The sequence below is a fragment of the Triticum urartu genome, chromosome 1 (genome assembly GCF_003073215.2).
Source record: "Triticum urartu cultivar G1812 chromosome 1, Tu2.1, whole genome shotgun sequence".
Classification (NCBI taxonomy): domain Eukaryota; kingdom Viridiplantae; phylum Streptophyta; class Magnoliopsida; order Poales; family Poaceae; genus Triticum; species Triticum urartu.
The window spans coordinates 1,351,090-1,366,278 of record NC_053022.1 but is presented as its reverse complement, the minus strand read 5'-3'; the positions used below and the strand labels follow the sequence as shown (position 1 = coordinate 1,366,278).

General features: G+C 47.0%; 1 protein-coding gene across 1 annotated transcript; it reads right to left on the bottom strand.

Annotated features, from left to right (window-relative positions):
- Window positions 1-2,330: 2,330 nt before the first annotated feature.
- On the bottom strand, window positions 2,331-4,556 carry LOC125540804 (paired amphipathic helix protein Sin3-like 3). Its single transcript, XM_048704362.1, has 4 exons — window positions 4,550-4,556; window positions 3,244-3,566; window positions 2,963-3,130; window positions 2,331-2,451 (listed from the first exon to the last, which is right to left on the bottom strand). Exons 1-3 carry the CDS (start codon window positions 4,554-4,556, stop codon window positions 3,014-3,016), a joined length of 447 nt encoding a protein of 148 aa, XP_048560319.1. The 3' UTR covers window positions 2,331-2,451; window positions 2,963-3,013.
- Between the last annotated feature and the right edge of the window lie 10,633 nt (window positions 4,557-15,189).

Sequence of the window (15,189 nt, the reverse complement as noted above, 5' to 3'; positions counted from 1 at the left end):
CTCGCTGCTTTCGTGTCTTTGTGTGAGAATTTCTTGGGTTGTCGGCCTCACTAGGGTCTTTTCAAGCACATTTTCACCTGTCGTTCTCAGACGGTGAAAAAGGCCAATCCGAGTGACGAGAGAACACAAGTGATTCAGACGTGTGGGGGTCTTGGTGTTCAGATGAGAGGGAAAAGTTCCTTTCCCGCCATGATTCTTCCCGACTCGGTCCGCGGATGGCAGTCGACCTAGTTTTACTTCAAAGACCAGTCGACGCCAGGGCAGTCGACTGGCCTCCCTCCTTTTACCATGGACCGAGTGAGGAAACCCTCCTCTTTGAAGGTGCTCCCAGAGGAGAAGGCGCAAGTTAGGGTGCTGGTTGAACGAGTGGTCCAGCTCATCCGTGACGGGGTCGCTGGTATGGATCTCTTGGAGGTTTTCCTTCGGCGGTGCATCCAGCCTCTTCAAGCTCGAGACCATCCGATGTGGATGTATTCGAGTCTTGACGACACCACTCGGATTCACCCGGAGGAGGTCGATGACGACACACTGGAGGGGTGGCTGTCGGGCATCACCGGAAACAAGGACAACCCCAGGGGAGCCAGGAGAGTTCCTCCATTCGACCAGTCCCACGAACCAGAAAAGGTCCGATTCCGAGCTTTTGATTATAATCTGAATTCACTCGCGCAGCTGTCTATACTGCGTCGACTGACTTTATTCTTCCTGCTTTCTTTCAGGCCCTTATCGAAATGTACTCGGTGCCCAACGGAGAGCAAGAGCAAGATCTAGAGGGAGAGGCGAGCGGCAGCGATAGTGGCGAATGGCATGCTGACGGAGAAGAGGACGAAGAAAGCGATGACTCAAGTGACGAAGAGGAAGTCGAGTCGCCTCCTCGCAGGGAGAGGCGATCCAAGCTTGACCAAGAACGACCGAGCGCCCATGAAAAGGCGATTGCTCAGACTGGTCAGTCTTCAAAGCGTCCTCGGACATCTTCACCAACCCCGACTGGAAAAGTGTCAAAGAATCTCAAAGTTGCAGAGCAGAAGCCTCAGAAGGCGTTGCCGAAGATTAAGATTGACATCCCCGTCGCTTCTGCGTGAGTGACTCTCTTTGTACTCACTCGACGCGCCGTGCTGTTTATTTTTTCTTGATTTAACCAGACAAACTTTGGAACTGGCAGCGCTGCTACTTCTGGGACCTCAGCTTACAGGGATGAGGATGAGATAATGGAGGACGTAGTCACTTCCAATCTGGATATGATTTCTGTCATTCTGTCTTTATTTGGTCGACTCAACTGCAATGTGTACCATTGAGTGATGTGATTTTGGCGATTGATCTTTGAACAGCTCCTAACATTGTTGACCTCCCCGATGATGATGATGAAGAGCCTGAGAGGCCTTTGACGAGGAAAAATAGGCAAGCTCCTGCAAGCAAGGTGCCACAGTCGACGCCGATGGCGGAACCAGTCGTTCAGGACGCTGGTGATGCCAATCAGGGTTCTGTTACCTTCGCCGTACCATTGTCGAGTGCCCTGCCTTCTTCGTTGACTGCTCAAGCTCCTGCCGACCCTCCTTCAGTTTTTGCGATCCATCATGTCCCAGAGGACGAAGTGAATGCTGCCAAGGAAGCCATACGCCAGGCGGGCATTATGATGAAGAAGATGAAGGCAGTGCGGGACTCACAAACTCTTTACCAGTAGGTTTATCTAGTGGTTGGGTAGGGTATCTCACAAACTCTTTACAGATATCATTAGCTAAGATTCATAATTTATCTTTATAACAAATCGGTCTAACTTACCAGATTTTTCAATTCACTTCTTGTAATTATTTCCTGGCTGTATATGTTAAGGCATTTCAAAAACTCCTGGTAAGCTTCAGGCTCTAGCTTCTCCTTGACTTTCTCACAGAAAAGGAACTCTTGGGTGTATGCACCTGATTTTGAATGATAGAAATGAATCTACAAATCCAAGAGGAAGGACTGTGTAGGGCATTATTAAAGTGGATATCGAGGCTGTATGCTAAGCTGAATAAAAGCACAAGATAAATTCTGAAGCTAACAGGGCCATACGCAAGTCACTGATAAATTCTAAAATTAATAGAAACTGGAGATCTACAAGGCACTGATGATGCCATACTGCACAAGTATCCACACGAAAAGACATCTCAGTCCTATTATCAACATGGTCAGGGACTCACTTTTCAGTGCATCATTATCATTGTACGACGAAGCAGAGATGCTTGCCGCCCCTTGGTGTGTGTCACCCTCCAGCTTCTTTGAGAAAGCTTTGCGCTTGCGTAGCCCTCCGTCCAAATCTTTGCTTTCAAACTCAGCATCCTTGTCATGATCTTTTCTGTCCCGGTCGATCTTACGATCCTTTTCCTTGTCGACACGCTTTCTGTCAGGGTCATGCTCGAGATCAGGGCGATCAACACTGCTGTCACGCTCAGCAGTTGATGGCTGAGGCCTCTCTCTCTGGAGATGGAGAAAACAAAAGGTCAGCATAGAAGTTCTGTGGCCAGTGAAGGACTCCCTCAGTCCCAAAGTAAGTGTCAAAGTTGAGACACTTATTTTGGGACGGAGGGAGTATTACAGCATTGAAGTCCAAATGTATATGCCGGATTATTTTACATCTACAACTGTCAAGTCAAGCCATGGAGGAGCCAATGCCAACTACTCCCTCTGTTCCAAATTAGTTGACTTGAATTTTTCTAAATACGGACGTATCTATACTTGTTTAGTGTCTAGATACATTCGTGTCTAGATAAATATGGGTCAAGTAATTTGGAACGGAGGGAGTAATACACAGTGATCCAAAAGCCAATGTAAGAACTCAACTCCATCATCGGTACATTTCATTAATTTCAATAGAGTAAATGTTGCTGGTTCACATATAAGGAAAAGAAATTGTCCCTGCTATGCACTAACTATAAAAATACAGAAATGAAGACAGGAAACCATATCAGTGGTCCATGTCCATATTTACCTTGATGCTCTGCACATTCCTGGCACTGGCAGAAGGCACGGCCGGGGCTTCCTATTTGGCGGAGACGGCTTTAGGAGCGGCCAGCACTTGCGGAGCGTTGGACGTATCAGGCAAGAAATGCTTGAACTCCTCGAGCAGGTCGGGGTGGTCGTGGAACAGCGTGGCAACCTAGATCAATCCCATCCGTGTTAGCATCATATGCACACAAGCACCACATATCTAGATAAATCACGAAATGCTTTTCTTTCTACAGGTAAAAGGAGAAGAAGAAGATGAGGTACCTCCTGGTATACGTCCTGGATGGACTTGTTGTGCATGCGGTACATGTTGAGGATGGCGAGGAATGCCTTGTAGACGTGGTCCTGGGCCTGGAACCTGGCCTTGATCTTGTTGACGAAGTTGATGGCCTCCATGAAGTCGACGGGCTGCTTCTTGTCGCCGGTGCCGTCGATGTCCTGCAGCTTGATGGCGAAGCCCTTGGGCAGGAAGGCGTTGAAGCCGAGGATGAGCTCCGGGTAGCCGCTGAAGAGTGTCTTCACCCGGATGATGACGCCCGCGGTGTCGATCCTGCCACCATCATCACAAAGGCAAAGGGGAAAACAAACTTAAATCGGCCAACATGTTTCCTTCGGTTTCCCGTTCCGGCGGGCGAAACCCGAATCCCGGCCGGAATCCCCACCGGAATGGAGCGATTGAGATGCGGGGAGGGATGGGATGGAGATGGGGACGGATGATGGATTAGATCGGGGAGGGAGGATGTTTGGGCAAACGGAGTTTGGGGAAATGGAAGGGAGGCGCTCACGGATCGGATCGCGGCCGGTGTCGGGGCGGTCGGGCTGCGGCCCCGTGCGGGGACGGACGGACGGCGGGGCTGGTCAGCTCGTCTGGCGGCGCCGCCGCCGGCCGGTTCTGCTCGGCGCAAACCCTAGGCAGCGGAGCGAGGGGAGCGAGCGGGGGGGCGCGAGACGAGACACAGATGAGATGAGCGAATGGGTTGGGGAAACTGGGAAGGAAGGAAATACGAACCAAACCCACTTCACCCGGCGAGGCGAGGCGATGCGATGGATGGGAAAACGCAACACAGTGTGTTGTGTGTGTGATACCATCCGTGTGGCCGCGGTGTTTCTTTCTCTTTCTTGTGTGTTTCTTAAAGTGACCGGACAAGCAAAACACCGGAGACCGTCACTGATTTGGGCCGTCGGATCGTTGGATACAACGTATAAGCGGTCGGATCCGGATGTACATGTGGAATTAGGCCGGATATCGACGTGTGAGAACACAACACGGTGTGTGTGTGTGTGTGTGTTGTGATGCAATCTGTGGCTGCGGCGTGCTTCTTCAAGTGTGCAAGCAAAACATCCGCCACCCTCGATGATCTCAGCCGTTCGGTCGGGGGATAACACGGATAAGTGGTTGGATCTGGATGTATGTGCGGGGTTACGTCAGGTTCGGACATGGTGGGGCGGTGGACCGACACGGCCCACCGTCGCCGGTCTGGGTCATGCAATCGACGAGTATTTTGTAGAGGAAGGAGTAAATACGAACCAAACTTGGCAAGGCGATGGGAAAATATTGTGTGTGTGATACCATCCATGGATGTGTGCTTCTTTCGTGTGTGCTTTCTCAAGTAAGCAAGCAAGCAAAACACCAGGAGACCCACGTTGATCTGGGTCGTTCAATTATGGGATATAGTAGATAGCGGTCGGATCTAGATCTAAATGTGGTATCATATCAAACCGAATACTAACATGGGAAAATACAACAGAAGGACGGATAGTGCGTGTCTGTACCGTGGGACCATCCTTGGCCGTTGTGCTTTTTTGTGTGTGTGTGTGATACCATCTGTTGCCGTGGTGTTTCTTTCTTGTGTGCTTCACCAAGTGAGCAACAAGCAACAAAACACACAAAAGGCCGTCGCTGATCTGGGACGTCCGGTCATGGGATACTGGGGATAATCGGTCGGATCTGAATGTACATGTAGGATTGGGCCGAATACTAGCGTGGGAAAACAAACAGTGTGTGTGTATGTGATACCATCCATGTGGCTGCGGTGTTTCTTTCTCATGTGTGCTTCTCCAAATGAGCAAACAACAAAAACACCAAAGGCCACCGCTGATCTGGGTCGTCCGATTATGAGATATTGTGGATAATCGGTCAGAACTGATGTACATGTAGGATTCAGGCCGAATACTAACGTTGGAAAACAAACATAGTGTGTGTGTGATATCATCTGTGTGGCTGCGGTGTTTCTTTCTCATGTGTGCTTCTTCAAGTGAGCAAACAACAAAAACACCGAAGGCCGCCGCTGATCTGGCCGTTCGATTATGGGATACTGCGGATAACCGGTCGGATCCGAATGTACATGTAGGATTGTGCCGAATACTAACATGGGAAAACAAATAGAGAGAGCGTGTGTGATACCATCTGTGTGGTCGCGGTGTTTCTTTATCATGTGTGCTTCTCCAAGTGAGCAGGTGATAGGTGGGAACCCGATGAACGAGTTCACGCCCGAGGGTGGCCCGATCTTCACATCATAGGATCGAATCAGGAGGGATAACTAGCTGCAAGCAGCTGGGATAACTAACTTTATACCTGCCAAGGTTGGATGCAACCCGTACGTTGGGGAAGGCTGGCCGAAGCTATAAGAACTCCAACCCGCTGTCCAAACAATCGCAGAACCACAAACCGGGACTAATCCACACAAAACGGCTGGAACCGTAGAGCACGAACTAGGGGGAACCAGAGGCTCCTTTTCGCGAATCCGAATGAACTCACAAGAGCAAAGGTAGCAAGATCTCTCGGATCTCTCTAGCGGTCTTGCTGCATAAAATTGTAGCTGAATGGTTTGACAAAAGGTTCTCTATAGGATGGGGGATATGGGGTTTTATAGTAGGGACAACCCCCTTAGCTAGGTGTGAAAATGGTTTCAAAAGTAAGCAGGTTTGCATGGCTTTCTTGGGTGAATAAGCAGTCAACTTTGTGAGTTGTTGCAGAGCTCCTCGGAAATTCGCGAAGTCTTGACAGCCTGGACACCTTCCACGACAATGACTAGATATTTTGACTCACAACTCCAAATGATGTGAGGTTTTTTGCATTGGAAAGATAATTTGATGTAGCTTCTGTTGATGTACCCCTATGGCCCCGTCTCTCCATCACATGGGTCTGCCACACCAAAACATCAGAGGTAAAAACTGACAGCATCAGCTTCACTTGCAACTTGTTTTCTCCAAACTTGTTCCTCCAAAGCGGTTGCTTCAAGAGCTTATAGGTTGTTGGATTGCTTCCATGTTATACCTAAGTTCAAACAATAACAATGGAGATAAGATCATAGTTGTGTCATCAAGGTTACAAGGTAAACTTAAGTTAGCGTTCACCTGGTCACTTATTTGTTTGGCGCAACTTCTTGTGATTGGACCTATAATTGTTGGAGACTTGTCGATGGTTGTGGTGTCCTCATCATCCTCCCCCTCTTGAAGAGGAGTCGTCCTCAACTCTAATGATCCAAAGTATGGAAAGAGGTCGGACACATTGAAAGTTGGACTAACACCATAATCCATCGGAAGATCAATCTTGTAGGCATTGTCATTGATCTTCGCAAGAACTTTGAATGGACCATCTCCATGTGGCTGCAACTTGCATTTGCGTTGATCTGGGAAACGATCCTTCCACAGGTGTACCCACACAAGATCACCTTCTTCAAACAACACCTTCTTTCTTCCCTTATTTGCTCGTTTTGCATATTGTTCAGTCATCTTCTCAATATTTTTCTTGGTCTTCTCATGAATTTTCTTCACGAAGTCAGCACGCTTACTTGCATCAAGATTGGTTCGCTCCTGCAATGTTAAAGGCAAAAGACCTATGGGAGCAGCAGGTTTGAAACCATAAACAATTTCAAAAGGACAAAATTTAGTGGTCGAATGTACTGCCCTGTTGTATGCAAACTCCACGTGGGGGAGACATTCTTCCCACATCTTCAAATTTTTCTTTAAAATTGCTCTCAGCATTAAGGATAGCATGCGGTTGACAACTTCAGTTTGTCCATCCGTTTGTGGGTGGCATGTAGTGGAAAAGAGAAGTTTTGTCCCTAGCTTTGCCCACAACGTTTTCCAAAAATAGCTCAGAAACTTGGTGTCACGATCTGAAACAGTAGTGCGTGGTACTCCATGTAGCCGCACGATTTCCCTGAAAACAAATCAGCAATGTGTGAAGCATCATCGCTCTTATGACACGGGATAAAATGAGCCATCTTGCTAAACCTATCAACCACCACAAAAACTGAATCACTCCCCCTCTTAGTGCGTGGTAATCCAAGAACAAAATCCATAGAAATGTCTTCCCAAGGTGTACTAGGAATGGATAAGGACGTATAAAGTCCATGAGGGTTTAAACTGACTTAGCTTTGCGGCAAATCTCACAACGTAGTATGTAGCGCTCAACATCACGCCTCATCCTTGGCCAAAAGAAATGGTCAATCAGCACACTCTCAGTTTTCTTTGCTCCAAAATGTCCCATGAGACCACCAGCATGAGCCTTCTGCAAAAGCAACAAACGAACAGAGCAATCTGGGATGCACAATTTGTTAGCTCGAAACAAGAATCCATCATGCAAGTGAAACTTTTCCCAACCTTTCCCCTCACCACACTTTGAGTGTGGTTCAGCAAAATATGGGTCATTGTCATACAATTCTTTGATGCTTTGCAGCCCAAGAATTTTAGTATCAAGTTGTGAGAGTAAAATATGGCGTCTAGACAAAGCATCAGCAACAACATTATCTTTTCCTTTCTTGTACTTGACAATATAGGGAAAAGATTCTACAAATTCATCCATTTTGCCTGTCTACGGTTCAGTTTTTGTTGACCCCTAAGGTGCTTTAAAGATTCATGGTCGGAATGTATCACAAATTCTTTAGGCCACAAATAATGTTGCCATGTTTCCAAAGATCTCACAAGTGCATATAATTCTTTGTCATAAACTGAATAATTTAGAGTTGGACCACTTAGCTTCTCACTAAAATATGCAATAGGTCTGCCTTCTTGCATTAGTACGCCTCCAATACCAACACCACTTGCATCACATTCAATTTCAAAAGTCTTACCAAAGTTGAGTAGTGCAAGCAATGGTGCAGATGTCAATTTTTCTTTCAGCTCTTGGAAGGCCTTCTCTTGTGCATTTGCCCACTTGAAGGGAACATCTTTCTTGGTTAGCTCATTCATTGGGGCAACAATGGTGCTGAAGTCCTTCACAAACCGATGATAGAAACCAGCAAGGCCAAGAAAGCTTCGTACTTGGCTTACATTTTGTGGAGGCATCCACTCACGGATGGCCTTGACCTTCTCCTCATCCACCTCCACACCTTTACCTGAAACAACAAAGCCAAGAAACACAACTTTTTCTATGAAAAATGTGCACTTTTCCTTGTTAGCATATAATTTCTCCTCTCTTAGGACAACAAGCACACACCGAATGTGTTCAACATGTTCATCCATAGTTTTGCTATAAATCAGGATGTCATCAAAGTAAACAACCACAAACTTGCCAATGAACATTCTAAGCACATGATTCATTAATCTCATGAAAGTACTAGGTGCATTTGTCAATCCAAATGGCATAACTAACCACTCATACAAACCAGATTTTGTTTTGAAAGCAGTTTTCCATTCATCACCCTCTCTCATTCTAATTTGATGGTAGCCACTTCGCAAGTCAATTTTAGAAAAGATGGTGGCGCCACTAAGTTCATCAAGCATATCATCAAGCCTAGGTATGGGGTGCCTATACCTCACGGTGATGTTGTTAATAGGCCTACAATCACAACACATTCGGGAAGATCCATCTTTTTTGGCACTAAAAGAATGGGTACAGCACAAGGAGAGAGACTTTGCCTTACATAGCCTTTGTTTAGTAGGCCTTCAACTTGTCGCTGAATCTCCTTGGTTTCCTCCGGATTTGTGCGGTATGGTGGTCGGTTCGGCAATGGGGCTCCTGGAACCAAATCAATTTGATGTTCAATGCCTCTTTGTGGTGGCAGCCCTGGTGGGATCTGTTGGAAATATGCCCTAGAGGTAATAATAAATTGATTATTATTATATTTCCTTGTTCATGATAATCGTTTATTATCCATGCTAGAATTGTATTGATAGGAAACTCAGATACATGTGTGGATACATAGACAACACCATGTCCCTAGTAAGCCTCTAGTTGACTAGCTCGTTGATCAATAGATGGTTATGGTTTCCTGACCATGGACATTGGATGTCATTGATAACGGGATCACATCATTAGGAGAATGATGTGATGGACAAAGACCCAATCCTAAGCCTAGCAAAAGATCATGTAGTTCGTATGCTAAAGCTTTTCTAATGTCAAGTATCATTTCCTTAGACCATGAGATTGTGCAACTCCCGGATACCGTAGGAGTGCTTTGGGTGTGCCAAACGTCACAACGTAACTGGGTGGCTATAAAGGTACACTACAGGTATCTCCGAAAGTGTCTGTTGGGTTGGCACGAATCGAGACTGGGATTTGTCACTCCATGTAAACGGAGAGGTGTCTCTGGGCCCACTCGGTAGGACATCATCATAATGTGCACAATGTGATCAAGGAGTTGATCACGGGATGATGTGTTACGGAACGAGTAAAGAGACTTGCCGGTAATGAGATTGAACAAGGTATCGGGATACCGATGATCGAATCTCGGGCAAGTATCATACCGCTAGACAAAGGGAATTGTATACGGGATTGATTAAGTCCTTGACATCGTGGTTCATCCGATGAGATCATCATGGAGCATGTGGGAGCCAACATGGGTATCCAGATCCCGCTGTTGGTTATTGACCGGAGAGTGATCTCGGTCATGTCTGCATGTCTCCCGAACCCGTAGGGTCTACACACTTAAGGTTCGGTGACACTAGGGTTATAGAGATATTAGTATGCGGTAACCCGAAAGTCGTTCGGAGTCCCGGATGAGATCCCGGACGTCACGAGGAGTTCCGGAATGGTCCGGAGGTAAAGAATTATATATAGGAAGTGCTATTTCGGGCATCGGGAGATGTTTCGGGGTCATCGGTATTGTACCGGGACCACCGGAAGGGTCCCGGGGGTCCACCGGGTGGGGTCACCTGCCCCGGGGGCCACATGGGCTGTAGGGGGTGCGCCTTGGCCTATATGGGCCAAGGGCACCAGCCCCAAGAGGCCCATGCGCCAAGAGAAGAGGGGAAAGGAAGAGTCCTAAAGGGGGAAGGCACCTCCTAGGTGCCTTGGGGAGGATGGACTCCTCCCCCCCTTGGCCGCACCCTTCCTTGGAGGAAGGGGCAAGGCTGCGCCCTCCCCCTCTCCCTTGGCCCTATATATAGTGGGGGGGAGGGAGGGCAACCATACCTAAGGCCTGGCGCCTCCCTCTCCCTCCCATGACACATCTCCCTCCTCCCGCAGTGCTTGGCGAAGCCCTGTTGGAATCCCGCTACTTCCACCACCACGCCGTCGTGCTGTTGGATCTCATCAACCTCTCCTTCCCCCTTGCTGGATCAAGAAGGAGGAGACGTCGCTGCTCCGTACGTGTGTTGAACGTGGAGGTGCCGTCCGTTTGGCGCTAGGATCATCGGTGATTTGGATCACGACGAGTATGACTCCATCAACCCCGTTCTCTTGAACGCTTCTGCTTAGCGATCTACAAGGGTATGTAGATGCACTCTCCTTCCCCTCGTTGCTAGTCTCTCCATAGATAGATCTTGGTGACACGTAGGAAAATTTTGAATTTCTGCTACGTTCCCCAACAGGATCTCCTCGGGGAACACATCTTCATACCCCTGCAAAATTTCAACAACAACACTAGGAGTGGTGGAGGTTAATTCATTAGTAGAAAGAAAATTGTCCTTGTATAAAAGTACAAAGAACACGGAATTGGGTTCTCTCAACTCTCTCATGTCCCTTTTCCTAGCTATCATAACTAATCCCTGTTTTCCCATGTCTTGGTCAATTTAAGCTGTGGGGTTTTATTTGGCTTTGGATTCTCTCGCTCACTATGTTGGTGGATATCACTCAAGTGTTTCTCGCTCACTCTCTCTTTCTTTTTCAGATCATCCATCAATATTCGGGTGTCAAAGGGAGCAAAGATATGCGCTCTCCCTCGTATTGGAATGAGAGACAATTAGTACGGCCGCTGATTTGCACATCATGATCATACAACCATGGTCTTCCCAACAGCAATTGGCATGCTTGCATTGGCACCACATCACATTCCACTTGATCCCGGTACTTCCCAATGGAAAACTGAACGGTGACAATGTTGCTTACTCGAAGTGTACCACAATCATTGAGCCATTGCATCTTATATGGACTTGGGTGCCTTCTTTGTTTCAGTCCCAAATTCTCTACCAAATCTGAACTTGCAATGTTGTTGCAACTGCCATCGTCAACAATAATTCTGCAAACCTTGTCCTGGATGGTGCCACGGGTGTGAAAAATATTATGTCGCTGCCCTTTCTCTTCTCTAGCTGCATTAACACTAAGCACACGACGAGAAACAAAGCAATCTCCCATGTCGGCCTGAATATCACAACCACTCTTCTCGCCCTCTTCATCCTCATGATCACCCGATGCTCCATTATCTTCATGCTCACTCTCAGATTCCCATTCACCTTGTTCATTCACAAAGAGAACTCTCTTGTTTCGACATTCAGAAGAAATGTGACCGTGCCCATTGCACTTCCAACACTCAATATCTCGGCTTCGAGATGATGGTACAGCTGTGGGGTTAGAGGTACTTCCAGCAGCAGAAGGAGCACGCTTGTCCACATTCCTAGGGGCCGGTGATGATGCCGATGAAGCCGATGTTCGCCGGGTGGCAGTAGGGTGTGAAGTATGCTGAAACTGAGAACCACCATGAGAGGCACTTGGATGCAACCTTTGCCATGGTGTGGTGGTGCGGTTATGAGATATCCGTCCATGACCACTCCACTGCACCTTCCTCTCCGTGCACTTTGCTTGCTCCAAAATATCTTGTAGAGTGTTATAAGGAAACATCTCCACAAAATCAGAAATTTCATTGTCGAGACCATGCAAAAATCTTGCCATCTTTGACTCCTCATGTTCATGAATACGAGCACGAACCAACAACAATTCCATCTCTTTATAGTACTCATCCACCGTGCACGTACCTTGGCTGAGACGCTGCTATCTGTTTCGGAGATCTCTTTGATATTGTGAAGGAACAAACCTTCGCCTCATGGCTTGTTTCATCTCTTCCCAAGTGTCAATGTGATCACGGCCTAGCAGCAGTTGATTTTCTTATAGTTGATTCCACCAAGTGAGTGCATAACCAGAAAACTCAACACAAACAAGGTTTACACTCTTCGGATCTGCAAGGTTATGGATACGAAAAATCTGATCACACTGCTCTTCCCAATCAAAATATGCATCAGAGTCTTCCTTTGCTGTGAACTTGGGGATATGCAACTTGATTCTTGCTATGTCATCCCGACCATCTCGATCACGACGTTCTGCACGACGCCCATCTTCAGCAGCACGACGGTATGGAAACACCATCATAATCATCAAAATCATCTCCATGACCACGAGCAACACGCTCATGAGGGTCATAGTAGTGCCCACGAGGACCATGCCCTCGCCCTCGAAGTTGTCCTCATCACTGCCCTCCATGAGCAGCAACACCACGCCCACGAGCAGCAGCCACATGTCCACCATGGCTGTTGTTATCATCCTCCAAGTCACCATCCACAGCAGCATGCACAGAAGTTTCATCCCCAACTTCCTCAAGTGGGTCAATAGGGTGTAGTCGGTGTCGAACCCTATCGCCACCCGCTGGAGGTCGCTCATGAAACATCCTTCCATGGTCTCGAACCATGTTCCGTAATTCCTGAAAATCAGCACATGTGACCGGGGCATCTTCTTCCCCATGGTTTTCTCCATGAACACTCGATCTAGATCCTGCCATGTTAGTAAGGCCAAAAGTGGAATATGATAATTTTGAGGAATCACACAACCTCACCTCTTACTCACCAAAGTGCTTATGAGTTCACATCATATTGTGCTTCTCCCGGATGTGTTAAAGCGATTGAAAGACAGGGATCAAAGAACTAGCTTCGGTTTTTGGTGGAGCTCGGTGGGGTAAACAAAAAGGGGCTTGTGCTGAAATCAAGTTGATGCAAACCAAGAAAAATATGTGGATGGATCTGCTGCACCTTTGCACCAAGATTGAAAAACACAACACACAAGCTTCTGAAATTTTTTCTATCAATCTAAAACTTTTGGATCTTACACAAGACTTTCTTTTTCTCTCTTGACTTTTTTCCACTCTTTTTTTCTCTCTTTGATTTTTTTGCCACTCTTTTTTTCTCTCTTTTTCCAAAGCACAACAACCAGATCTGAAAGCAATTATGAAGATGAACTTGGTGCAAATCTAAAAGATGAAGAACATGCAAGATATGCAACAACAAGATCTCAACACCAACCAGGCTTGGATTTATTTTTGGTGGTGCTTTGGACTTCTAGGACAGAAAATATAGCATGAAAAACACTCGATCTAAAGGGATGATAGCAAGATAAAGTTGGATAACAGATCCTACCGTGTCAACGAAAGCTCTGATGCCAGATGATAGGTGGGAACCCGATGAACGAGTTCACGCCCGAGGGTGGCCCGATCATCACGTCGTAGGATCGAATTAGGAGGGATAACTAGCTGCAAGAAGCCGGGATAACTAGCTGTATACCTGCCAAGGTTGGATGCAACTCGTACGTTGGGGAAGGCTGGCCGAAGCTACAAGAACCCAACCCATTGTCCGAACAATCGCAAAACCACAAACCGGGACTAATCCACACAAAACGGCCGGAACAGTAGAGCATGAACTAGGGGGAACCAGAGGCTCCTTCTCGCGAATCCGAATGAACTCACAAGAGCAAAGGTAGCAAGATCTCTCGGATGTCTCTAGCAGTCTTGCTGCATAAGCTTGTAGCTAAATGGTTTGACAAAAGGTTCTCTAGAGGATGGGGGAGATGGGGTTTTATAGTAGGGACAACCCCCCTTAGCTAGGTGTGAAAATGGTTTCAAAAGTAAGCAGGTTTGCATGGCTTTCTTGGGTGAATAAGCAGTCAACTTTGGGAGTTGTTGCAGAGCTCCTCAGAAATTCGCGAAGTCTTGACCGTCTGGACACCTTCCACGAGAATGACTAGAACTTTTGAATCACAACTCCAAATGATGTGAGGTTTTTTGCATTGGAAAGATAATTTGATGTAGCTTCTGTTGATGTACCCCTATGGCCCCGTCTCTTCATCACATGGGTGTGCCACACCAAAACATCAGAGGTAAAAACTGACAGCATCAACTTCACTTGCAACTTGTTTTCTCCAAACTTGTTCCTCCAAAGCGGTAGCTTCAAGAGCTCATAGGTTGTTGGATTGCTTCCATGTTATACCTAAGTTCAACCAACAACAATGGAGATGAAGGCATAGTTTTGTCATCAAGGTTATAAGGTAAACTTAAGTTAGCGTTCACCTGGTCACTTATTTGTTTGGCGCGACTTCTTGTGATTGGACCTATAATTGTTGGAGACTTGTCGATGGTTGTGGTGTCCTCATCAGCAGGCAACAAAAACACCAAAGGCCGCCGCTGATCTGGGCCGTCCGATCATGAGATACTGCGGATAACCGATAGGATCCGAATGTACGTGTAGGATTGGGCCGAATACTAACGTGGGAAAACAAACACAGAGCGTGTGTGTGTGATACCATCAGCATGGTCGTGGTGTTTCTTTCTCATGTGCGCTTCTCCAAGTGAGCAGGCAACAAAAACACCGAAGGCCGCCGCTGATATGGGCCGTCCGATCATGAGATACTACGGATAACCGGTCGGATCCGAATGTAAATGTAGGATTGGGCCGAATACTAACGTGGGAAAACAAACATAGAGTGTGTGTGTGTGTGATACCATCAGCGTAGCCGTGGTGTTTCTTTCTCATGTGTGCTTCTCCAAGTGAGCAGGCAACAAAAATACCGAAGGCCGCCGCTGATTTGGGTCGTCCGATCATGGGATACTGCGGATCCGAATGTACATGTAGAATTGAGCCGAATACTAACTTGGGAAAACAAATAGAGAGCGTATGTGATACCATTCGTGTGGCTGCGGTGTTTCATTCTCATGTGTGCTTCTCCAAGCGAGTAGGCAACAAAAACACCGAAGGCCACCGCTAATATGGGCCATCCGATGATGAGAT

Bases quoted from the DNA above. Each gene is read 5' to 3' on its own strand.
- LOC125540804 (XM_048704362.1), bottom strand. The intron at 3,131-3,243 runs GTACCTCATCTT...GGATTGATCTAG, and splicing joins TCCAGGACGTATACCAGGAG to GTTGCCACGCTGTTCCACGA.